Source organism: Heliangelus exortis, chromosome 12 (assembly GCF_036169615.1).
Source record: "Heliangelus exortis chromosome 12, bHelExo1.hap1, whole genome shotgun sequence".
NCBI lineage: Eukaryota > Metazoa > Chordata > Aves > Apodiformes > Trochilidae > Heliangelus > Heliangelus exortis.
In genome coordinates this window covers 17,728,233-17,755,022 of record NC_092433.1, presented here as the reverse complement: position 1 = coordinate 17,755,022, position 26,790 = coordinate 17,728,233, and the positions used below count along the sequence as shown (strand labels likewise).

The following is a 26,790-nucleotide window of genomic DNA, read 5'->3' as shown; positions in this document are numbered from 1 at the left end:
AGGAAAAGATTCTCCTGTGCCCAAAACATGCACCAAAAGTGATCCCATGAAAATCAATTAGAGGAACAGAGTGCAGCCATTGCAAAATGCCATTACAATAGTTGAGTAATTATTCCACTGCATGGCTTATCCAGAGGGATCAATAATTAATGCAGAATGGTGCAGGAGTGTGCTAGGAAGGTTCATGCTTGCAGAGGGGATGGGAAAGGTGAAGGCAGAGCATGAGGAGGGTCTGAAACTGAAACCTTGCAGTCTCTCTGATAACAAAGACCCAAAAGAGACCCAATATTCTGTTTTTTTTTAAATTCCAAGATGGTCTTTGGGAAGTCATCTCCCTTGGCTGTGCACAGCTGGACACTGCCTGCTTCTTAGAGCTGCCTGATGTTGGGATTTTGGGGGATCACCTCTTGAAACACAGGAGCAGGCTGGGCTCTAACTTTGCAGCCAGAAGGGTGGAAAACCAACCCCCAAGATGCTGACCCCAGCAGCTTCATTTCACCCCCCTTCTGTGTTTTAGCACTCTGTAGGTCTGGGCTGCTGCTGATGTGCTGTTGGTTGGGCTGAGGAAGCTACTTAGTGCATTAACACATGGCTTGGAGTCCTGTCAGCAGCCTGTGAGTCAGGGCAGCAGGAATATTGGCTGTTTTATCAGCAGACAGATATCTGCTGGGTTTGGTTTTTTTTCTTCCTTTCAGCTAGAACTGAATACTCCGAATCTGTCACTTGCTGTCAAGAGGATTGTGCTGTGGATTAGTGAGCTCCTGGAAGCAGTTTGAATCATTGCAGTCAGAAGCATGCTGAATGGTGGTGTAATTAATAGTTAGATGAAGTCATCAACAAGCTTAGCAAACTGAATGTAACTCAGAGAGAAATACAGCCCCCTGCATCACCTGGGCACCACCCTGCACTTAAAGGATGATGAGTTTCTTTCTGGGACCAGTCTGATAAAGGCAGGTTTGTTGCTGTTGATTCCATCACAGGATAGATGGGAGCATCTTGCTGGAGCTTTCCCCTTCCCCCCAACCTCTTTCTTTTATGATTTTAGCATTAGGACAGGGTCACACTGAGAATCCTGCTCAGCTTAGGTTTGTAGGACCTATTCTTTCCTTCCGTGCTTGCAGAAGTCTTCAATTACTGAGTAATGATGCTTCATGAAATAGCTGGGGAGAAAAATAGGCATTTTTGCTGTTGGGTTTTTGAACAGAAATTTGGGGGAAATTTTGCAATACATTTCTGTTACACAGTACTGGTGGAGCTCTGTCAGCCCTTTACCATGTGAGGTTTTAAGGAAGGTGAAATAGTTACTGAAATTTCCAAAGTAGTTGCTGTTTTGGGACAAGCTGGAACCTGCCTGGAAAAGCTGTGTGTTTCAGGCAGTGGGTGGGACAATGAGCCTGAGACCTCCCATCTTGGAGGTGTCAGTCTAGGGGGGCTGATGCTTTCAGGTTGTTCGTATGAATTTCTGTGAATATCTTAAGCACACAGAGATGATGAGCAACATTTTGGGGCGTTCCTGTAATTCTGGACAAGTTTGATAAAATAGTAATGTAATTATTATTCCCTGGGTTGAGTGGATGCTTCAGTTGTCCTAAACCCTTCCACACCTAACTCCAGCATCTGAAAAATACTTCTTTCTCCTAGTTGAAAAAGGGAGAATTATGCTGGTATGTAACTTTGTTTCTAAAAAAGTACCTTATCAGACCTATCGATTGATGATTAATTACAAAGTAATTCTCACATCCCAAAAGAGCAACTTTATATTAAAATATGATACTGCTTCCAAGTAAATGTGAGACTGCCTGCCCTCCAGTTTGTATCCATATTGCTTCCCTGCATGTCAGTTCAATATTCACTGCCATTGACTTTGGATAATGAAGAAGAAGTCTGAAGTTTTAAGGAGATAAATGCAGCTTATGTTTGAAACGTGGCTGATGAGCTCAGTTGTGAGGTGTAAGTTTGTGTCTGTAGTTTCTGGCAGGATGGATGTTGCCTTTGCAAGAATTTGATGCCCCTCTTTTTTATTCTATCCAGTTGAAGTTGTTGGTGAAAATCTCCCAGGACTCTTCCAGAGCTGAAACTTGCCAAGAACCTCTTCAACTTTCAATGAAAAATAATTTGTATATGGGCTTCTTTTACTTCTTTTTTCATTTTCAGCCAATTTCCAATGCAAATACAAGGCTGCAGTTGTGCAGGGAGTGGGAAATTGGGATTCCCAGCTGGTGCAGGGCTTGGTGCATGTGGACTTTCCCAGAACAGGGTCACTATCAAGTGTTGGGTGTTGAGAGCTGGAGAATGCTGGGGGCTGAGTGGGGATTAGAGAAATTCCAGTGGAGAGGAAAGGCCAAATCACAAAAGCAACAAAAAAATCAAGGAGAAGCAAAATTTTTTCAGGCCTGTGAAAGCAATTTGTTGAAATTGGAAGGTAGAGGACTGGTGGACATTGAGATCTGTTTACCAGATTTCCTACTTCATTTTTCTCTGTACTGCCACTTGGAATTTTTTTGCATCTGTGTTTGGTCCCCATGAATAACTTGAACCATTTTTTACTTGAAATACATGCTTTTTTTTTTTTTTTTTTTTACAGTATGAAGGCTGTTTTCTTGTTTTGTAGACATCACTGGATTGCATGGTATTTTGATTGGCTTTCTTCTTTAGCATAAGTTTTCCACCTGGCATGCTTTACTGCTATATTTGTGCTGGCAAAGTTCTCCAGGCTGAAGATGGTTAATGAAGTTAAAATTGTATTTTTGGGAGGTTTTATTATTTTTTTATTTTAAAAAAATATTTAATAACACCATCTTCAGACTAGAAAAAACTATTCAAGCCAAACCATAGCTTTATAAGGACAGCTGCATCCATGCTGGATTTTCTTTTTAAAGCTGGTGTCAACATCTCTACATTCTTGAGAGATGGCACTGTGGTGGTAAATTGTGTATTTTTCCAGATTGTCCTTTGTTAACACACAGTGGGGCTCTGCTCCTTATGGGATCTTTGGGTGCAGATGCAGTAGTGTCATTCATGATCAGGAAGATTTGGGCTGGCATGTGGTTTTTACAGGGTCTTTGCTTTTGAAGCCAAATCTGCAGCTTTGAAAATCTTGGGGACTTTGTAATCCCCCCCCCCTGCAAGGGTATTATTATTTATTTGGGAAATTGCATAATGTTTGTTATGCAAGCAGTCTCTTTTCAGCCACTGTGTAAAGCGTATTATAGAAAAAAGTGTAATTCTTTTTTTTTTTTTTTTTTTTTTTTAATTCAGGCAGCAAGTGGCATAAAATAAACCTTGCAACTGAGATGGTTTAATGGAGAAAGGTTTTAATGCAGGTTGCATTCTGTTTATAACAGAGGTAAGGCAGAACTGAGCACAGCTCCAACAAATGTTCACCCCTGATTCTACAAAGAAATTTAATTCCTGCCATGGATCCAGTTCTGAGAAATGGTGATTGAGTGGACAGCCTGTGTCGTGGATAAAATCAACAGAGGTCTATTAAATTGAAATATGCTTTTCCTGGAATATTTCTAATAAACAACATCCTAGGTGAAATCTACCCATACCTTACTTTCCAACATCTCACTTAAGGATTTACTGCTTACTCTTAAGTTCTGGGTCCTTTCTCACATGTCTGTGCATGTCCTGAAATAACTCATTTTGCAGACATCTCTCCTTTCCCTCTGCAGGCTGGTGTATGGTCTTGGTTTTGACTTTCCCTGAAAATCTGGTTTTCTAAAAGCAGGGGTGTTCCTGGGGTTGTGGGATAACCCTCTAGGTGCAGGCAGGGCTGGTGAGGCCCCTGCTCCTCCACCACCTTAAAACACAGCACAGTCAGTTTTTAGCTGTGTGCCTTGAATATATCTGTTGGGTTGAGACAGGGTTGTTCTGTGTAGTGTGTCTGAGTCACTTGAACAAAAGAGACTTAAAATGAATCTGTTAATTGTCACAGCCAGTGACTTTTTTTTCCTGTGCTTAGCTGCCAACTGAGAGAGCTTTAAACTCTGCATCCGAGGTATGAGGAGACCCATACCTCTTATCTGCAGCTCCCTGAGTACATGAAAGCAGTCATTCAATTATCCTGGATAATTAGTGTACTTCAGTGGGTAGGCAGGTGTTATTTATTCATGGGTTTTTTCACTGCCTCTTGCTTTTCCAGGGGTGTTTGCCTGCCAGCCTTCTCCCATCACCTCTGTCCCCAGGCATCAGGGATGATCCCTACCCACTGAGACCTCTCCAGTGGGTGGGCTGCTCCAAACAGTTGTGAAAAGGGGGAAGATAAATCCAGCTGATGTAAAAATATCTTTTCCAGTTGAAAAACATTCGAGGGATGCTGTGATTGCCATGATTGGTGAAGTTATTAGAAGTTGGGCATGGTTGCCCTGAAAGCAGGCTTGCAAGTCTGAGGTTTTTTAACTATATGGGATTGGTTTAGACTGAGCTTATATCTTCCTATAGAAATTGTTGAACTTAAACCAGCAAACCATCTTGACCCTAGTACTGCTGTTGCTGCTGTTTTCTGTAAAATGCAGTTACAGACATTGCAGCATCCAAAGGTTTGCTCATAGCTGAGCACTTGTAAGCCAGACAACTCATTTGTGTGGCTGGGTACAGTGTGGAGGGTGTGTGCATATAGATTGAAATAGTTTAACTGCACAAAGAACTTGCAAAGAACTTAATTCACTGGTCTGTGAAAGTCTTAAAAGAAAAAAGAAAAAAAAAAAAAAAAAGCAAGAAAGAAACCCAACCCTTAGGCTCTGTGTTACAGGAATGATTTTATTCTGTGAATGGACCAGAGGGGAATAAATGACCCGAAGTTCTTGCTAATACAAAAGAAGAAATATGAAAGATTCCAGCAACAAAATCCTCTGTCTTACAAAAGTGGCAGATGAGTGTGCCTGTGATGCTGCTGTGGGAGTTTTATTTGTTTCTGAAGCAGTGAAGAAATAATTTGTGAAAGGCTCTGTGTGTGGGCATGCTTTGGCCACTGCTTGTTGATGGACCAGCTCCATTAGACTTGATGATTCAGGGTTCTTTTTATAAGCTTATTATGAGATATTTTATGTCACTGCATGTCAGTCACTGAAATGGTAGCCTTTAAGAGACAACATCTGTTTAATTTAAAAATCCATTTTTCTGAGAAACACTTTCTTTTGGTGACTGACTTCTTTTTATCAGTTACTTTGGGAACCTGGCTGTTTTGGTGAAACTTGTGTTTTAGCAGCTATTGTAAAGACCTTTCTCAAGACGATGAGGGAGACTGTTGGTGCAGGGGTGTGATGGAAAAGGGCTGTTCAAGCTGAAGGTGTGTCCACACAACCAGTGCACACCTGGCTGTAGAACAATTCCTGATGATGCTGAAGGTACAGCTTTACAGGATCCTTATGTCCTCCTGTCAGTGTGACTCCCATTTCAGTCTGGGCTGCACCCCTGCCCATCAAGTCCTTGCTGCTTTTTTTGCCCCATGTGACAATTACAGCTTTATTTTGCTGTATAAAACAACCATGAGTGTGGACACAGCCTGCAGAGAGTGTTGGGTGTGCTCAGCCTGCTGGTGTGTCTGCCACCTGTACTCTGGCTGTGGCTACCACTGGTACTACAGGTGTGAGGACCTGTTTGTGATATTTGGCATAGGATGGATTTGGCATTGATCCTATGAGGAGAGGCTGAGGGAGCTGGGGGTGTTGAGGCTGGAGAAGAGGAGGCTCAGGGGAGACCTCATCACTCTCTACAACTCCCTGAAAGGAGGTTGGAGCCGGGGGGGGTTGGGCTCTTTTCCCAGGCAACTCTCAGCAAGACAAGAGGGCACAAGAGGTCTCAAGTTGTGCCAGGGGAGGTTTAGGTTGGACATTAGAAAGAATTTCTTTACTGAGGGGGTGATCAGACATTGGAATGGGCTGCCCAGGGAAGGGGTGGATTCTCCATCCCTGGAGATATTTCAAAAGAGCCTGGATGTGGCACTCAGTGCCATGGGCTGGGAACCACGGGGGGAGTGGATCAAGGGTTGGACTTGATGATCTCTGAGGTCCCTTCCAACCCAGCCAGTTCTATGATTCTATGATTGTCTGATCTGAAATGCCACCAGGAGTCTTATGCTTTGCAAGCCTTTGGTGACTGTACCAGCACCTCCACAAAGTCTCTGCAACCTCCAGGGAAGGAGCAGAGACTTCTCTTGCAACTCATGCTGGTGATTTCTGACCAGTTCTGTCAGCAGCATTTCAGCTACATTGATCTTAGACCCTGCAACTTCTTGGCTTATTCCTCTTTACCTTAACAACCTCCTTTCACCTCAATATGACACTTGGGGGAAAAAAACCACTTTTTAAAATTTTCTTTTCCAAGCAAGCTCTGAGAGGATTAACTTTTAGAAAAGACTTGAAGCTTCTTCCAAGTTCAGAAGGATGTAGCTACCTGAGTTTTGAAGAGCAGCATGAAGCTTGTTGGTTTTGGATGAAGCCTCTTGCTCTGCGCTGCCCTGGCTGCCACTGAGAGAGGAAAGAAGCTGAATAAACAGGAAAACTGTGAAATAAACAGAAACAAAACCAAACCTAGCCCCTGCCTCGGGGTGTGGCCTTGAGTCTGTGAAGCAGCTGTTTCAAAGTTAGAGCTTCTTTTGTTAAAAGCAGGCACTTAAAAGCTTTTCTCCTTTTGTTTTTGTGCCAGAATGATAATCTCCATGTGTTTTTCTGTCTTATTTGATTGCTTTCAGTTTATTCTGAGAAAGCTTGCTTGAAACCTGAGCATTTGCCTTACTGCAGCATGAAAAGTTGCCCCAAGCTTTCCTACCTTGCTTATCCCCAAGCTTTTTAGCAGAAGTAACACTTTTCTTGTTTTTGCTGCTCAGTCTTTTAAGATATTAAATAGACTTCTGGGGTTCTGGGTCAGGATGCAAATACTTGTGCTGGGGCTTAAGCACTCACAACCTCCCTTGCTGCTTTTTGACATGAGGAATAGAGCTGCTGCTGCTGCCCCAGTGTCAACTCAGCTGATTTTGTGGCTGCACTGGGATCTGGTGAGGGGGAAGAGGTGGGTTTGAAAAACTGGTGGAAAGAACCAGGGCAGAGCTCTCTTATATGGAGAGTGCAGAATGAAGAGGGAAGTTTTGCAATGGCTGGAATCCTGGCACTTGCTGCTGCTGCAGGTGGTCCCAGAGAATATTAAAAGAGATGATGATGATGATCAAGTATTTTCTGGTTTTTCCCCTGGGATGTGTGTTATTGCTCACAAAGTTATGCCAGCCCAGAAAGCTTTTGCTGTTTTACTCCCCAGTTTTGGTGCAGAGTGAGGGCATGAGCTCCTTAGGAAGTGGTTCTTTAACTCAGTCCCCACTGTTTTCTGCAATGCATTTGAGTAAAAAAAAGGTCAGGTTTTTAGCTTGCTTTAGCTTGGAAATTCTGGCCATTGGCAATTAGCTACACAAATCCAGAAAAAAATCAGAGGAGGAAGCAGTGTAAAATAGTAGAATCTTGGAGAGTAATTTTTGCATGTCTCTATAAGCAAGGAATTCTCTAATCTGGTAGGTGTATATCTCAAAATTTATTTTCTTCTGCTGTAGTAGTCCTCAAGCAAGCAAGTTGCTGTTTGTCACAGTTCCCACACAATTAAATGGGAATAAACTTAACCAGGGGATGTCTTGATAAGTACACCCAAGACTGGAGTGCTGTGATGGTGAGAGATGGAGGATACACTTAAACCAGAACCAAACCCACCACAGTCAGACTTTTCTCTAGTTGTTTTGTTACTGTGTTTTGCAATTAGAAAACAATGAGTAGTATTTGGAGCAGCAAAATAGGTTTATTATAAGTTATCTAAAAATCCCTGCGTTTACTTCTGTTGTTGGTAATCTTTATCTTTCTGTGCTCAGATGATAATTCACAAAACTTCTGTAATCTGCCATCAGATAGAAAGGAGATCTGGGTGTGTATGGACAGTGTGTGGTGTCTGAGGAGGTTGTAGAGGACATGTCCTGGGTTGTGTTTTGCTGTCTGGGGGAAGTGAAACTTCAGCTGTCATTTGCGTATTCTTCCATTTCCAAGTATAATCACTGCCAGCTTCTGCATTTAATTAATCTACAAACCAGTTTCACTTTTGTTACGTTTTTTTAATCTAGGTATGATGTGAAATTTACATTTATGATTTTTGCACATTGTGTGGCATTTAATTTCTGTATATTCACCCTGTATGAAATTACAGCGGGATTTACAGGGCTGATGTATTGCTTCACACTTGAAAATATTTCAGTGTATCTTATCTATAAAAAAAAATGCCCAAACCTCATTTCTTTCTGCCCTGACTAAATGCCAGGCATGGGTACAGTTTAACAGCCACTTCCTAACCTGGTGAGTGACGACTGACTTGGCCACAACTCATTTTTTTGAAGGCGTCTCTCTGAATTTTCACCATCATTGTTGAGTTAACAGGAGGTGGGTTACTCAAATCCAGAGTGTTGGGCTGCAGGTTTTGAGTCATTGCAAGACAACATGCAAGTGAAGAGGATGTTTTGTACGGGAAAGCCCTGTGTTTGGGCTGATTCCAACGGGATGAGGTTCAACACAACAACCCCATGGGGAGCTCCAGGCTGGGCACAGAGTGGCAGAAAGCGACCTGGGAGTCTGGATTGCCAGGAAGCTGAAGAGGAGCCAGCAGTGTGCCCAGGTGGCCAAGAAGGCCAATGGCACCTGGGCTGGCTCAGGAACAGCGTGGCCAGCAGGTCCAGGGAAGGGATTCTGCCCCTGTGCTCACCTTGAGTCCTGTGTCAAGTTTTGGGCCCCTCAGCTCAGGAAGGAGATTGAGGTGCTGGAGCAGGTCCAGAGAAGAGCAAGGAGGCTGTGAAGGGATCCAGCACAAGTCCTGTGAGGAAGGGCTGAGGGAGCTGGGGGTGTTGAGGCTGGAGAAGAGGAGGCTCAGGGGAGACCTCATCACTCTCTACAGCTCCCTGAAAGGAGGTTGGAGCCGGGGGGGTCGGGCTCTGCTCCCAGTCAGACAAGAGGCCATGGGCTTCAGCTCTGCCAGGAGAGGGTTAGGTTGGATATTGGGAAGAAATTCTTTCCAGAGAGGGTGATCAGACATTGGAATGGGCTGCCCAGGGAGGGGGTGGATTCTCCATCCCTGGAGGTCTTTAAGGAGAGACTGAATGTGGCACTGAGTGCCGTGGGCTGGGAACCACGGGGGGAGTGGATCAAGGATCTTGATCTCAGAGGTGCTTTCCAACCCGGATCATTCTGTGACTTCCCAGCCTTCAGTTAAGGTGTTGTGCTGAACCTCGTTGCCTTTTCCTTTCATTTTTTGCCTCTTGGAAAGCAAGCAGTGTCCATCACCCAGCCACTCACTTGTCTACCAAATTTCTCTGCCAGTGCTGGAGTGTGTAGGAGCCGGAAGTTTTGGGAGCTGTTGATCGTTGCTATGCAGATGCCTTTGGGTCCTGCTTCATCCTGAGCCTCTCCAGATGACATAGTGCATTAGGCTGACAAAGCCACACGTGTTGTGGGTCAGGCAGGCTGCCAAGAGCTCAGCCAGCAGGGAGGAAAAGCATTAGGAATCCCAATAATCCACACATCAGTCTCCGTGTGCTGCTTGGTCAGTGGAGACCGAGGGAGTGAGCTGTGGAGAGATTGTGGGTATTAAGTGGGATGGGTAATGAAAGGCTGTGCTGGCACTGATGTGAGGCTCTTTAAATGGAAAATGACTTTAAATGATGGTGCCAGGGTGGTTGGAGTGATTTGCAGCTGGCACAGGTTCACAGTGTATCTGGTAGTTTTCAGTGAGACTAACCACCTCTGTAGGATGGAGCAGCACAATTATTTTTAAGAATTATATAAAAAAATATATCTTTAAACTCAATTTGCTTGTTTTCCCTCCTTGGGGCTAGTACCAGAATGGTGGCAATTCAAGGTTTTGTTTCTGCATGTGTATAGAGAAATGCAACCCACACAAGTAAGTGTGTGCAAAACTGCACAGCAGTGGCCATCAGGATGATAGCAGTGGTAGCAGCCAAGGCTACAAGGAGTATTTTGGGTTCAAGTTTACCTTATCTGAGAATTTTCTTCAAAAATGACAGCTTTGTCTGGGTGAGTAGTTATCTGCAGATCAGAAGTTGGCTGGCAAATGGCTCAGAGGTGGTTGTGTTATTTTAATTAATTATTCCTGACTTTTTTGTTATGTAGGATAGCACGTGTAAATAACTCATTGGTACTCCAAGAAGGGAACCAACAGTATCCTGATGTCTTCTAAGGCTTTCTAGTTGGAGGGAGGTAGCTTCACAGTTAAATATGATAATATTGCTTCCTGGCAAAATTTGAAACCATCTGGGTCAGTTCCTCATGCCCAGGAGTAATAATTCTGAAAACACAAGTTTCTGTGCTCTCAGGCTGTCTTGTTCCCCCAGCCATCAGTGGTAGCTCAGTGCCTGCCCAATCCTCTGGGCAGCAGCACATGCAGGATTGCTCTGTTAATGTCACCTGGATGGAGCTGATCACCCTGAAATGTCACTTATATTTCTGTGTTGATTTATCAGATTGTCTTCAGAGAAGACAGTGGGGAAGAAGAGCTCCTCTGAGCACATGGCCTTTTGAAAATGCATGTCTGCCTGCCTGTGTCTTTTATTTCTTGTCACATTTAGCAAAGCCAACTGATTTATTGAACACTTTGGTCTCCTCCTAAACTGTTGGCAGTGCCTGGTTCACCTCAGATTGTGCTGGACACAGGTATGAAGCAGTAGGTGGGGTACCACTTCCCATCCAAGCCACCTTGCAGCATCCCTGACATCCCTAAAATGACACAGCTGCTGTAGGCTGAAGCTTTGTCTGCAAAGCAACATTCCTGGTGGTTCAAGGACTCCTGAAATGCTATTTCCATATGAATGGAAATCCTATCATTGACACCTTTTTTACTTGCTGGAAAAATCTCTGTTTCTCTCATTTAGGTAAAGCCTGCAGTGTCTGTAGCTGAATTAAAATTACTGCCTTGCTCAATTGGCTGCTGCCTTTTTTGCTTTTTTGTCATCCCTAGAGATTTAGGGCCTGTTGAGGCTATACAACATGTGTTGTAGAAATGCTGGTTTCTGGTTTGGCTTCTGTGGGAGCCTAGCCTGGTTGGTAAGTGATAGTTAAGTCCTTTTAAGTGTACAATGCTTCTGTGTCGTGCAAGCATGGTGAAATTTTACTCAGATTAACCAGCCCCTCCTGCATTGCCAGGGGACTCTGCAAAAGAGTTACTCAGAGCAAATTTGTTGGTTTTTTTTAAGGAGAGCTGGTGTGCCTCTATCTGCAGGTTAGGTATTCAGGTTATCTGCATTTCTCAAAAAGTATTAGGGGCATTTCAGCATTATGCTTAGGTGACTGAAAATCCCTTCACACAGTTGTTGCTAGTGACCATCACTCACAGGTCTGTAGGATATTTCAGCCCTGTTGGTATTGGTCAGGACAATATTTGAAAGGGTAACAGCAAGTGCAGAAAAATTACTCTTGATCTCTCTCCATTAGGGCCAATTTTAGAACTTGGACTCAACTTCTGAAATTTCAGTCTGCAGGGTCATAGAAATTCACCTCTCCTGAAAATTCAGCTTCCACTTGCTAATAAAAATTATGGATGATGGAAATGTGTTTCCTTTTTGGGAGGGAGCTCACTGTTTCATCTCAGCACCTCTCCCTTTTTTTGGCTTGTTTTCCAAGTTTGATCTCTCTCCTGCTGTGATTTTAAAGTGTGAACCTAAAGTATCCCAACACCTGGATGCTCCAGGATGGGACAAGTCAAGCTGGGTGGTGTTTCTTAAATGGGAATATATGTATGTGAAGAGCAGTGTTAAAGCCCTTTTATAACACTAAGGCTGGTATTCCTCATTTTTAGCTTTAGTTAGAGTTGCTAAAACTATGACTTCCATTATTTTAATTTCTAATAAAATAACCATGAGCAGTTGCTTTGAGGGATCTACATGTTAAATTTTCATCAGACTCATTTATCCTCTCTTGCTGCCAACTGCACCTTGTAACTCAACAGGAAGTTTGGAGCCTGCTCACTTTCCTCAGGATTATACATGGCTTAATAAACAGTCAAATAGGAAGAAGTATTCAAGTAATTGGTTTTGTTGTAAATCTGAGTATTTTATTATGCACATCTTGGTTGCTGCCAGCTTTATGAACTGTTCTCAAATTTTTGCTGGTGAGAGCAGCTTATTTTTGACAAGCAAGTGAAATGGCCTTGGTTTTATCATCATTCTGGTGCTAGTAGGCAGGTAAATTTTGTGCTGAGATCAGCAAATTTCCCATAACACTTTTGCAAGTCCTTGTAAATCATGGGACATTTGGTATTTTGCAGTAAGGTGTGTCTGTAGATGAGAACAACTGCACAAGAAATTTCCCCATTTCAGTGTACAGCCTGCTGAGGTACTGATTTGAATTTTCAGTGACAGATTAACCTGAAGCTCTGAGTGGATCAGCAGATGGGTCAATAACATGATGAGGGTGATTGCAGTCAGTTTCAAGAAATGAAGCTTGTACAGCACTTGCAACTTATGACTAAAATGATTGGTGACCAAAGAAATTCACATGCCTAGGGAAAATTATTTAGTCATTTCCAGGCTATCTTCTCAAGTTCAGGCTTGGTGTGATCTTTATGTTTAGGGTGGCATCACATTTCATAACTGCCTGATTGTAGGTTTTGTGTATATATATTTATTAGCACAGTTTTTCTGCTGCTGCAGAACTTGTTCCTTAGAAATGAATACAAAGCAGTGTTTTTTTTCTGAATGCTCTGCTGTGAACCTAAATACCACTGGTGGTAAGCAAATGCTTACAAGAAGAGCAAGAAGGGCAGTTGTGAAGTTGTTCTTATTCAACTGGAATTTAGGGTGATGTTGCAATGGGAAATTGATGCTGTTTTATTCTGTTACATGTTACAGATACTGTTTTAAGCAGAAGAGATGTATTGTGCTCTTTGATTTCTGATTATTTTTTTTAAATGGGCCATTAAAAATCTTAGAAAATTATGCTTTATTTAAAACAGTGGAGCAAGAAAGCATGTGAAAAAACTGTAATTCTGGCTTTGTACTTCTGTCTTGGATTTTATACATAGCTGTGAATCAGAAGCAGCCTTATAACAACTGTAAGCATAATGAAGTTGTGATCATTTAGATCTGCTTCCCCATCAAACAAGACAAAACGTGCTTAAAATGTGGTAAGCTTGGTGTTTGGCCAATTATTAACTCATTTTGCATTTATTTAGAAGTGTGTTGAACTCCTTATTTAAGGAAACATACTTTATTTTTGAATGGCAGCAGAAAAAGCTAATTGAGACCTTACCCAATCCAAGTGTTCCAGGGGTGTTCTGATTGGAAATAAATCCAGCAGATGAATGCAGGTGCAACATCAGCAGTGTACCCAGCTCTTCAGCACTGCTTTCCTATTGTGTGTGTGTGTATATATATATTTATCTATCTTATTTTTATATATCTATGTAGCTCCAGGGAGGCTGGCTGGGAGTAGCTGCTGTTGGAGCAGCTCTCAGCCAGGGATTTGGACAAGGTAGAGAAAACAACTACAGGGTGAGTATCTGCTGAGCAGCCTCAGGGTTTTTGTTGGCTCCTTAGGTGCTGCAGATTAGATATGAAATTATCTCCTGGTGCAGCTCAGGTGCTGCAGATGAGAGGATGGGTGAGACACAGCCAGTGTCTGTGCTTCCAGGCAGGCTCTTACTCTGAAAGCACAAACACAGGAGTACTTCTCCAAAACTTCAGCATTGCTTTTGGTTTGCTTCCTGCAAAAAGCAGTAAGTTAAATTTTATGGTCTTAGTGGTTAAGTAAACCTCAAGCTCTCTTCCAATAACTGAGACTCAGCACTGTTATTCACCATCACTGCTATTTTCCCTCCATACTCCCTTATCAAAGAAGCATGAAGAATAACTTGTGTTTGACTCTTCCTTTTGCTGTTTGTGATTTCCAAATAAATAGCTGCAAGAAGGAGAGAATTGCTGCTCTTGAAGTGCTGTTTTGCAGGAGATTTTGTAGGGATGGCTCTTCATTCTTCAGAGCTTTTGTTTGCTGCTGCCATGCACTACTTGGTATCATGAACCAAGAGGCACATAGGAATAAAGCTGTTGTCCAAAACATGTGCAGTGTACAGTGTTAGTCATCTCTTTCTTAATTATTTTTATAAGGGTCTGTGGAAAAGAACACAAATACCCAGAGCATTAAGTTAAGCAGAGTCTGTGAGATTGGGTGGGGAAGACCCATATTTATGATTAATCCCTGGCTCAGGACTTTTTAACCAGAAAGCCTTGTTTATGGTTTGTCAGTTTCCCTTGGGGGAAAAAAAAAAAAAAAGGTTTTGAGCAGGTTCTGTATACTTGTGAAAATGAAAACAATGGTGTTTCTCCACTGAAAAATTTCAAACAATTTCCCAAATTGCATTATTAGCTGGCTTGAGGCTCCTTTCTTGCTGGCAGCCCAGCAGATTTTAAATCCAATCTGCAAGAAGCACCATCTAAGATAGTTTTTATTTCATTTGGTAGGAGATTAATAATCCCAATTTACTCTTATGTTTGGATTTGCAGTGGTGCCTATGTGACCAGTTATAAGAAATTTCCTTGCAGTTTTCAGCTCTGTACTGTATTAGAATGGGTGTTTTGAGAACTTAGGTGACTACACAGAGTTTCAGCATGGCAAAATTCTGATGAGACTCATCTATAACATCTTACAGCCCTGGCTTTGGTTTATTTTGCAATGAGATTACATGAAACAAGGTATATTTTAAAAAAAGAAAGCTGTGAAAGTATTGAGAAACCTATTACACTGTGCTATTGAGCACTCATACTGAAATAGTTTCATAGATCAATTCTGGAACTTGGTTAGCACTGGATTTTCAATACTTGGTGTATTTTTACTAAACAGAATAAATCAGAAAAGTGGGCTGCACAGTCTGTGTGGTAAAATGGGAATACAACTCTTTGATTTGTATGCTTTGCTTGGTGAAAATGCCCTAATAATTAAACATAAGCAGTGCTAAGGCTCCTGTAACATGTAAGAATTGAGTATTCCATTCACAGGCATCATTCAGGGAGGACATAGCTCCCCTGCAGTGGCACAGAGTCAATGAGCCACTTCCCAGCAAACAGTGATGCCTGTCAGGTTGTGTAAAGGAAGGTGGTAGCTTGCATTTCATTTAATAGCTTTGCCATTCTTAATTTGATAAAAAAAAAAAGGGGTGGGAAAAGAAGTCAAGAAGCAGCAGGTTTTCACCCTAAAAGGCAGGGGAGCTGGCAGCTTTGTAAGACCACTGACTATTAATTAATGCTAATAATTTTGAACTTTTTAAAGTTTAAAAATATAAGTGGTTGGTGCTCAAACCAACTGTGGGTTGGTGTTCAAACTGAGAAATCACCTGAATTCTAAAAACAGTGGATGAACAAAGCTAAAAATACTCTTTGTCTAAAATTTGAGCAGCTCAAGGTTTGTTTTTGTGGCCAGGAATAGTTATTACAGACCTGAGGCTCCTTTATCTCTCTGTTCCCTATTCTTGGCTCTTCCAAGGAGATGGGAGACAGTAGGATGGATGTGAAAGAGTATGGAGGTTTTCTGGAAGTGGCCATAGACTTTAAATGGTGTTGGGTTATTTTGTGGCAAACAGGTTTTTTTGGTCTGTGTGAGGCTGTTCTTTTCTTCCCTGTTTTTTCCCCAAGTGCTCAGACTTAATGCTCAGGCTTCCAAAGACATTGCTGTGCCCTTCTCTGCAAGGTTAGTAGCAAATGCTGGGTTTTTTTCAGCTGAAAGATAACTGTGCTGCTTGTGATGCTGTGAAAAAGCAAAACCTGCAGCCCAGAAGTGGATGTTTTTTAAACATCTATCTTCTAAATAAAAACACAGCATTAGCATGTCAGTGTTTAAGGAAAATTCTGTTCTATCAACAAAATATTGCTCAATCACCTATTTCTTGCTGTTTGTAACCAGTCTTTTACTGGTTCTATCATTGACTTGTGGCCTTGCATTAGAAGGAGAACTTCTTGGATAGGTGTGTACAGCATCCATACTTCTGTGCAGTTGTACACTCAGGACAATTTATTCATTTATCCTTTTTCTTATTCCTGGAAAGGACCATGGTGATCATCACAAATGAGCTGGAAAATACACATGCAGGAATGAATGCTCACCCTGTCATCTTTATGCCTTAATTTCTCCAAATTGGTGGCTCTTTTGAGGAATTGCCATCTTTTAAATAAATATTCATGGATTAGTTTCTAAACCTTGCTTTACAATATTACTCAGGAGCATGCTGATGGTATTATTGTTTTGGCACTAACAGAGGTAAATATTTCAAGTCTTGTTTTCTAGTTTTTCTTTGAGCAAAGGTATATTAATATGAGTAGGATTATTAAAATAATCATCTGCTTCACACTGCAGTGCATGAAATGCATTTTCTCCAAGACATGGTGAGCCGGGCAGAGGTCTGCTGGTATCTCCTCTTGCATCAAAGCCAGAACAGCATGAAATTACCCAAATCCTCAGTACTTCACGTTACATGAAGCTTTTGACTCTGAAATCCCACTTGATGCCACTTTCATTCTTCTGATAACATAGCTGTGGGAAAGTCAGAGCCATCATAATTAACTCCACATTTCAGGGGATTGCTGGAGTCCCTCCAGGTCTGGGTGCGTTGCCGTGAGGATGGAGCCAGCCCCTGCCTCCTCCCCACAGTGTCTGCAGGAGCTGGGTGCCTTTTCCTAAGGCAGCTGGACCAAAAGAAAACCTAAACAGAGAAATTAGGGCCACATGAAAAATCTGGTGCTGCTTATCCCTCTGTATCCCTGTTGAAATCTGGGTCCGTGTAACTACCACATGCTGGATGTGGTTTTACTGCTTGACTCCTAAGCCCAGTTGTAAGTGGGGTTGTGGAGTGGGGTGGGGGAATTCCCTGGGTGTCACTGCTCTGGATTTGCTCTCAGGACTTTAAGGGAAAGTGCTTTAAGTGTGTTTTTGGTCAGCAGGGAGACTTGGAGCAAGTTTTGGATATTGCAGCTACTGTAGTCAGTTGTGGTTACTATGGCTATGGTTTGCTGTGGTTGAATCTGTGTTGCTCTGATCTCTTTTTGTGTGAAGGGTGTGTAACCAGTGTGTCCTGGCTCTAGTGGCAGTGTGGGCCTTATTTGAAGGATTTTATTACTCCTATTATCATCACTATTAGCATGCCAGTTGTTGAATTTACCTGCTTTTTAACTTTTTTAAGCTTGCTGCTAGTGGGACTGAAAACGCTGAATAAGGAGCTGGAAAAGCTATTGGGTTATTTGCATTATTTTAAATAAATTTCTTCTAGTAGTACAACAGATCTTGAAACATGCTTGGTTTTGGCAGCATTCTGCTCCCCTGGTGGGGCAGAAGAAAACCCCCATGTGCCCTGCTGCCCTCTCTTCATGTTCAGGTTTGGGTTTGCCCTTACCAGGGAGCCCCAGAAGGAATCTGCAAAGAAGAATTTTGGAGAAATCATGATAGTTATCAGTGGATGGCCAGAAAATGTTAAAACCTAATAAATTGTGCTGTCACAGGCACAGATAAGGAGTAGAGGAGCACAGGGTGAAGTGTCTCCACGGGCTGGTCCTTTTAGCATTGCAGCCTTCTCTAAGGAAATGCAGTGTGACTTATTTATGTCATTATTTTTGTTGTTTTAATATTTCAGTTGAGTTGAAGTTTCCATTTTAAAATTTCTATCTTTATCCAAGATGAAACACCTTCCTGCAAGAGGAGTGGCAGAGGTTGGACACTGAGCCTGGAAATAACCAGAGCTCTGCAGAATAAAAACTTTCAAGGTGCTCTCAGATCCTTGAGTTGGGATTTCCCATGGATGGCTCGGGTTTCTGACTTAGCTGGTTGTGTAAACAGCAAATAACTAAGTCTGGGCAGAATGGCAGCTTCAAGCAGTGAGGTTAATCATGTATAATCATGCAGAGAGATGGTATCTACCCTCTCTTTGAAGATTTCTTGATGCTTTTTTTTTTTTTCCTTTCCCCCCCCCCCCTTTTTTTTTTTTTCAGTGGGCAGTTAGCAGGTTGCTTGACACAAGCTACTGTTACCAGCTTTTAGTGTGGTTACATCAATCTGAAAATCTTTCCCATGTTACCAAAACACTCTTTTCTTCAGTGTTCTTCATGTCCTCAGTCATACCAGACAGAAATTGCTGTTTACAGGACTTTAAATGCACGGGTGCTGAATATCCTCACTGTTCTGTGGAACAGGTAGCTGCTTGATCTCATCTGCAGAAAGTTTCAGCATCATAGTTACTGAAAGCTGAAGACCAGATCATCTTTGTTCACTCAGAAGTGTGTGCAGATTGTAGCATAAAAGCAGCTTCTATGTTGGATGAAAAACTAATGCCATGGTGTTGAGGCAGGTCTGTGGCTTGATTGTAACCTGTTGCATAGACTTTATAATAAGCTGTCACAGTGAAATGAAATATTTGGGTATTTCTGGCTTCACTAAGAACATCTTGGTACCATTAGGCAAAACTACTGCCAACAGAGTTTTATTAGATACTTGGGTTTTCCTGTAACAGGGAGCAGAACTTCTCTGGGTGTTCCATTGTCTGTGTCATCTCTAAATGCAAATGTTATATGTGAGCAATTTGTGGGGGGGATTGTGTTTGGGGTTTTTTTGTTAGGTTGGGGTTTTTTTGTGGGTGGTGTTTTTTTTCTTCAATTAAACACATAAAAATCTCTCTAGATGTTTGCAGTAAAACCTGGGTGCAAGTACAGAGCTCTGAGAAACCCTCAGGTTTCTGTGTTCCAGTTGTATACCTAATGATACTTGTGGATTGCTTTCACTAGCTATTTTTTCTAGTCTTATGTATGCAGAAAATTTGAATTAATAACCAATATAATGGCTATGGACAAGCAGGAGCAACTCTTGCTATTAGTATCCAATGGATAACTAATGGAGCTGATAACCTGGTTTTCCTCTGCTGTCCCCAAGCTGTGTGGACCCAGGGAGCATAGATCTTTGTGGTGTGATGAAGGCATTGAATCAATCACCAGTAGTCAGAGCATTCAGACTATAAACTGCCCTGTGACTTGCCAGGTCAGGAGGGAGAGGTTTTGAGTTATTAAGCTGAGAGGACATGAGGAATGCAGGAGAGACAGAAGGTACAAATTCTTCAAGATCTGTGGGGACCAGTTACTAAGGTTCTGGTACGTGCAAAGCTGGGTGTTTTGGGTTGGTGGTTTTTTTTTTTTTTTTTTTTTTTTTTTTTTTCTGTAAATCCTGATTGGAAATGGAAACAGTCTCTGAAAGACAGCTTGCTTGTGTGTTTTGTTGGAGCACCAGTGGGGACTGCAGACAATTGTGTGAAGATGGTGTGTCAGAGGCTGGCACAGCCATTCCCTGTGGATGCCTGAATTGCCCACTTGTCCTCTGCTCTGAGCTTGAGTCCCAGCCCTCAGGACAAAGTCATCTCAGTTACCTTCTTTTGTTCTCTGGTGCTTGTTCAAGGTTTGCTCCTTCAGGGGACCAGCAGCTCATTTGAAAAATTAAATGGAAAGATAGGAAGACGGATGTTTATCAGGAAACTTGGTTTTATCACTCTGTTCCTTCTCTTTGAGTGTAGTCACACTGCATGGCTGGCAGCTTCTTGAAAGCTGCTTTCTCACTATTGTCTCCCCAAAGTTGGCTGTGTTTTCATTAGATGAATGGAAGAAAGGGTGCATTATACTTAAGAATGCTAGATGAGGCTAAAAAGTGATGAAACAGCAGTTTGGGGTATTTCTTAGTTGTAAAATTTCTGTCTTGTTTGGTAGCAGCAGGAGTATTTCACATTAAATAAGTGCATCCATTTGGGTGTTAATAAGTGGACTGTTCTTCCCTGGCTGCTGAAACAGATCTTCATAATGCTTTTGGTGAAGTAATTTTTACTGTGCAAAATTAACTATAGATCTCTCTCCTTTTTTTTTCTTTATTGTCATTATAGAAAACCTAGAATAAACTCTCAGTTGGTGGCACAACAAGTTGCCCAGCAATATGCAACCCCACCACCACCTAAGAAGGAGAAGAAGGAGAAAGTGGAAAAACAAGACAAAGAAAAGCCTGACAAAGAGAAGGAAATTAGTCCAAGTGTTACAAAGAAGAACACTAACAAGAAGACTAAGTAAGTTTGCAGGATGCACAGTTAAATGTGGAGTGACTTCAGTAGCACTGATTAATTGTGCAGTTTAATTAACATCATACTCTCCCTCTTCCCTCCAATTCCTCCAGACCAAAGTCAGATATTGTGAAAGACCCTCCTAGTGAAGCAAACAGTATACAGTCTGGGAATACTACAACAAAGACCAGCGACCCGAATCACACTTCAAGGTAACTTCACACTAAAGTTAGAGCTCTGTTGGAGAAGTGTGTTAAATAGCCAACACATTAATTTTTTTATTTTAATGGACAGAGCCAGAATAGTGTCTAACCCACAGGGTCTGCCAGCATTAGTATGGCAAGGCCATCAGTGGCCACAAGCCATGTACAAGCACTCACTTCTGGGGAGGGTGGATTTGTTCTCTTTTTGTTTTTTTCTAAATTAATCCTCTTGTCAATAGGGCAGTAATGCTTTTGGCTGTGAAACACAGCAAGGGAAAAACATTAACCAGCAATTGAAGTGGGTTTTGTCAAATTCTTATCATCACTTGATAGCAGTAACAAAGGTTACATTTTTACTTCCCTATCTGTAATTCAGTCACTGTAATTGTCAAGGTAGTTTTCCAAGTATATGGGAATTAAAAGGCTGCATTAACAGATTTGCTAGAATCTTGCTGTCAACAAAAAGCACAAATGATTGGTTTCATATTTGTCTAAGTTTCAAATGAGTAGCTGTCCATGGAGGGAGGTTGATTCCTAGTCTTGCCTGTACTCGTATTCCCTGCTGGTTTTCTTTAAGCTTGTGCTTTATTTCTTAAATCAAAACTTCAGCAAGTAACACTTTTTGTATTATTGAACTTGTAACATTAAATTGATAGATGACATCAAATCATTGTTTTCACTCCTTGAAGGAGTCACTCTGTCTGCTGCAGTCTTTTAGTTCTGTTGCAAGCTTTTGTAATTCCTAATTAATCCTTAATAGTATCAGGTCTAGCTGGATATTTTTAAGGGATGCATCATCTTCTTTGGTTCTTAAACTGTCTTTTTAAGTGTTTAGTTTAGTGGAACTTGTGTTGCAATTCACTGCCCTCAGGAGTATTGTCAAGAGTCTTTTTAAAGCATCTGATTTTTACAGAGTCACAAATTACCTGTTCAGATTTTTCTTTTTTCTGCACAGATTTCTTGAGTCTTTTTTTGTAAGTTGTCTTTTTAAGAAATACTTTCTGAGGTTCCTGAATACGGTGTCTGTTTCTGATAAAAGTTCTTATTTTATTCCATGCCTTCTTGTGCACTTTGATTGTTTTGAAACACATTTCTCATTTGGCCCTAAGCCTTTCTCCCTACAGACGTGAAGCATCAGGGTGTTTAATTTTGCAAAATAACATGAGTGGGATAATCCCTTTGCCTCCTAGAGGAAGCAAAAATTCTTTGCATGTGCTGAAGAGATTGTCTGGAGGTTTCCATCTGTGCCTCATCAGCTCTTTGCACAGAGGAGACCCTGGAAACCTCCTGCAGAATTGTTTGGAGGGCTCAGTTATAAAATGGGCATTGGGAATATGTTTGTGAGCCGGACTGAGGAATCCTGCACCCCAACTCTGCTTCCCCCCAGTCCTTCCATGTTACTTCCTTATGGCATTTAAAGATGGATGGGCAGTTTCATTCAGGTGCTTGGTGCTTATCCCAAAGTCTGCTGGTAGCTGGAGCTTAACCCAGATGAACCTTTTTTTTTTTTTTTTCTAAATATGACTCTCAGTGCCGCTCTTGACAAGCAATAGCGAGAGCACATGTTCAACCCTGTAGAAAGGTGGAGTCAGTAAAAGTCTGTTCTGGTAGCTGGGCCAGTATTTTTTTGCTTGTTTTCTGAGTACAAGAGAAAACAAATGACCCAGGCAAATTACAGGAAGAACAGGGTTTCCTAGAGGAACTTGGGGCTTAGGGAGGAAAATACGCACACGCACGACGCTTCCGGGAACGTTTGCTGCTGATGCTTTGGGGGCAGCCTGCATCTGCTGAGACACTCACTGAAAACTGAGAGAAACCCCAAAACTTGCTGAGCTAGCTGGCCTGGCTTCTTAGCCACAAACAAGGTGACATCATTTCATCTAGCCCGTGGTTACGTGTTGAATTTGCCAGCTCCTGCAAGCACGTACGTACACGGCACGGGCGTGGGTGTGTGTCTGCTGTGGGAATCCACTGAGCACAGCTGAGGCTTTGACAAGCCTGGTCACTAAATGACAAGGCTGTTTAAAAAAGGTTTTTACTGACTGGTGGCCCACCACAGCAGTATTTTAAATCTGTTTTCTCTCAGAAATGATTTAACCAGAGTTAAAAATTGAAACTGCCTCCTAGGTTAGAAATTAACATGCTATTTTCAATGCAGTAACTTCGTTTTTGGTTAAGGAAATTTGCAGGAATGCCACTGTTCTACTTTAAGCTTGTACCACCTGTCCTTAAAAGTTTTTGGGTTTTTTTTTCTATTCCACCCAGTTCTGGAATACCCCTTGGATAACTACTCTTTAAGAACTTTCCCTTTGTTAACCTAACCACTGCAAACCATTGAGTATGCATGGCTAAGTTTCCTCATTTTTTTATTTTTGGTTTTGGCTGCATTTACCTCGTGTGCTGCAGACGAGGAGAAGGAAAGGCAGATGGGTTTAAAAGCTGGAGCTTGATCCCAAAGTAAACTAACCTTCCCTCCCATCCCTTGGAATCAAGGCAGTTCTCAGCAAGCTACTTTTCACTGATGTATAAAGACTCTCCTCTTTAATTTCCCCATGGGGAATATTCTGCTGCTTAAACCTGACCCTTAATTAGGAGCAAAAGCTGTAAATTGCAGCAGTCGCTGCAGCTGACTTGGAATTTGCTGCTAGCAGGAGGAGTGTCCAAGGTTTGTTGTATCAGAGCATTGAACCAGACCCTGAAATGTGTGTGAATGTTAGCTTCCTAGAGTCTAGACCCTTATTAGCTACATTACTAATTGAATGATAGCACAGCATGCAAATTACTGAGATAATCCTGAACTATAAATACCAGTGTGTTCTTTTCTGGTGATTTTTTTTTTTTTTCTTTCTTTTCTTTTTTTCTCCTCCCCTAACCAAAAGAATTATCCACAAGAAAATACCGTTATACATTCTGGATTTTATTTACAATAGCCTCAGTTCCAGAGGGAACAATTTGAACAATTTTATACATTGGCTGACTTGGCATCTGATTTGTATAAGCTCAAAGCAGTTGAAAGAGAAGCCGAGTTGTCCCGGTGCCTGTGTTGTTTGCAGCTGCAGAGTTCCAATATGGGAATGAAAGAGCTGTGGTCAAATGCTTTCATGTGGTTTTGTATTGCAGAGTCACAGCCTTGTCTCATAACATCGGGGCACATGATGAGATGGTGAATTTAGATAAGAGAACCCTTTCATCTGCCCCTTGGGGAGGAGATCCTTCACTCTGCCTGGCTCCTGGCCGCTTGGCTCTGCTGTAGTGTCCTCCTCTCTGGCAGGGTTGGGTTAGGGATAAATCTACAGCAGAGCACCCTTTGCAGAGCTCTGCAAGACAGGTTTTTTTTTTTTTCCTCTGGGGCTGAGAGTGCTGCTGCAGCTTTTGCTGCCTGGGCTGTCGCAGGGAGCAGAAGGTCAAACCTTTGTCCTCTGCTGTGCAGCACTCACTGGTGCCCAGATATCCCTCGCTGCCAGCTGTGCAGATGAGGGGAGGACAAGTCACACTGAGTGTTCTCAGATGCTTTTCCTTAATAAACTGTCCCTTTCTCATTTATTTTTCACCTTTTTTTTTAAAAAAATATAAACGTTTTCTCATTTATTCTAGACCCAGACTGAAAAATGTGGACAGAAGTACCGCGCAGCAGCTGGCAGTCACAGTGGGAAATGTCACAGTAATTATCACAGACTTTAAAGAAAAGACTCGTTCCTCTTCCACATCATCTTCTACAGTGACCTCCAGTGCAGGATCAGAACAACAGAATCAGAGCAGCTCGGGCTCTGAGAGCACAGACAAGGGCTCATCCCGCTCCTCCACGCCGAAGGGGGACATGTCGGCAGTCAACGATGAATCTTTCTGAAAAATTGCACATGGAGTTGTGGAAACTATGAATCAGGGTATGAAATTCAAACACTCCACCTGCCCATGCTGTTCAAATCCTGGAGAGCCTCTTCTGTGCTTGAACACACACTTTTCTTGGGACATCGACCTCTAACTGATGCAACCAGGATAATTTCTGCTTGCCGTGGGCATCTGGCCACCAAGGAATTTCTCACCCTAACGATTACTCTTGACACTTTTATGTATTCCATTGTTTTATATGATTTTCCTAACAATCATTTATAATTGGATGTGCTCCTGAATCTACTTTTTTATAATATCTGCTGTGCACAATTTTCCATGAACATTACAACTTTTTGTTTTGGGGTAGGGAGCGGGTGGGGAGGGAAGGGGGCTTTATTTATTGCATTCACAAACTCCATCCTCTTTCAACATATCCTTTTTAAGTTCAGTTCTTCTTCCAGTTATACTGTGTACTATCAGTTTTGATATAAATTATATATAAATATATATATAAATAAATATATATAAAGGGTTATTTGAAACCAATACATGGAAACGCTGGTGCTTGAAACACTGTGAAGTGAAAAAAAAAAATAATAATTGAACAGTTCAAGATCTGGGACAGTCCCCTTCTGTGAAAGTACTGAAACTGAAATGGAACTGGTCTTAGGTGAAAAGTATTCCTGAAGGTTTGAACCTAGATGGGACCCGTTCTCTCTATTGTTCCTTCCCCATTTCTTCCTTAAGCAATGGCTAGAACAGACTGGACACACAGTTTTGATATTTATAGCTTGAGATCTTGAAAGGAGAAGAGATTGCTCCAGGTAGCTTGTGTTTCCACGAGGGTGACTGGGGTTGGTGCTGTGGAAGTGGGTGCCTGGCTGGGGTGCAAGCATTCCCCACCAGCCTGGTGTCAGCGTGCCGTGGATTTGTGTGTTTTGTTCATCTGAGCATTGCCCTGTGTGGCCAATCCCACGGGTGCTGGTGGTGGTAGATTTCATGAATTTCATCCCCCTGGGTCAGTGATGGAGGTAACTTCAGAACTGGAGTGGTTTGCTTTGGGTTGGAAGGCAGCTGGGAGGTAGGGTGGGTTGAGGCAGTGAGCTGGTGCTTGACCCAGCTGCTGGAGCATGGGTCAGTCCTTGGCAGCCCCCTCCCCTCTGGCCCATCCCTGCTGTTGGGGTGGTTCTTCTCCTTGAAATCCACCCATATTCCAAGGGTGGTTTCTGAACTGCATCTCGTCCAGTGGTGACATTGGCCTTGTCAGTGTTTGGATGCTTCTGGGTGTCCTGCTGTGGAAGCAAAAGTAGGGAAAAAGCTTTTGTGCTGGCAAGTGAGCAATGTGTGTGGCTCATGCTCATGACCAGCTCATGACCTTCATTCTTATTCTAAAGCTATTGAGACTGTAATTTCTTTTCCTGGCCTGTTAGTGTTGCTTTACAGTTTACCTTCCATGCATTATCCTGCTAAAACACTAGGCTGAAGAGGTGAAGCAAACTTTTTTCTTTTAAAATAAAAAAAACAAAAATCCAACGACACAACCCCAAACCTCTTTGGCTTTCCATCTTTACTTTGTGGCCCTAGGGTGCTTTGCAGTAATTTCAGATGCAGAGGCTGTGGCTTCATTTGACATCAGATGCATGACTTTTGGGCATGATGAAAGAGGGCCACATTTTGACAACTTTATGCCAGCTTGTTCTATTGTGAATTACGTGCTTAGCAAGAGGAATTTCTCTTTGTGGAGGCAACTGATTTTAAGATTTCTTTTGTGGTTTTTGAGTAGCAGATGTAGGTTCCTTTCACACTGGTGACAGAAATGTGTGAGTGAGGGATCTGTTACAGCCCCTGCTTGAAAGTGTGTGCAGTGGCAGTGCCTTTGCAGCAGTGGTTTTATTCTGAAGATGTTAAGATGGGCACCCTGACTTAATTCTGCTTATATTCACAGTATAGGCTGTGTTTACCTTTTTAAGCATTTTTAAAGTATTTCTTAAAGAACCAAAGGAAACCAGATGCTTCCTATGAGCATCAAGACAATTTATTATACATAGTTTTAAATACTATGAATTTCTCAGTCCACATTTTAACATTAGTGGGATATTGCAAAGACATTCCTTTTCCAGTTTTTACTATTCCTTTAAGGGTCTCAGGGAGGGTAAACTGGTCAGCCATATTTATTTATTTTACTGAAATGTATTGGAATAATTTTTTAAGAGAGATTTTTTGAAGATGCCCCTGAACTTGTATATTTTGCACTGCTTTATAAATGATCCATTATCAATTAGGCTTGCATGCATCTCGGCCGTGATCCAGTGAAGAGTGTGAGCAAGTGTGGGGTGAGTCCCTCTGCCCTCTCTGGGGCTAATTCTGGTGCTTCAAGTCAAACCACATGCTCACCTTCTTGGCTGAATCTGGGAATTTGTGCAAAAAAAAGAAAAAAAAAAAAAAAAAAAAAATTGGTCCTGTAGATCAGTTGAAAAAGCTTTAATGCCATAACCAGCTACTCATGGCTACTGGTGAAGTCAGTAACATCTTGTCTCTTTGGGCATGCCTCCTCGATGAAGTAGCTTGCTATAAAGAAGTGGGGAAAAAAAAACAAAATTTCTTTGGAACAAATGACCTGTTAATTCTGCATTCAGTAGGAATTGCTAGCTCAGTGCTG

The 26,790-nt window shown here is 42.0% G+C and overlaps 1 protein-coding gene across 1 annotated transcript in view; it reads left to right on the top strand.

Annotated features, from left to right (window-relative positions):
- The window catches only part of RYBP (RING1 and YY1 binding protein), a 41,118-nt gene extending 15,459 nt beyond the window's left edge, over positions 1-25,659 (top strand). The window contains exons 3-5 of the mRNA XM_071756322.1: positions 19,927-20,103; positions 20,211-20,309; positions 23,895-25,659. Coding sequence (XP_071612423.1) covers positions 19,927-20,103; positions 20,211-20,309; positions 23,895-24,147 — 529 coding nt within the window. The 3' untranslated portion in view covers positions 24,148-25,659. The remainder of the gene's footprint in view (positions 1-19,926; positions 20,104-20,210; positions 20,310-23,894) is intronic.
- The last annotated feature ends 1,131 nt before the right edge of the window (positions 25,660-26,790 follow it).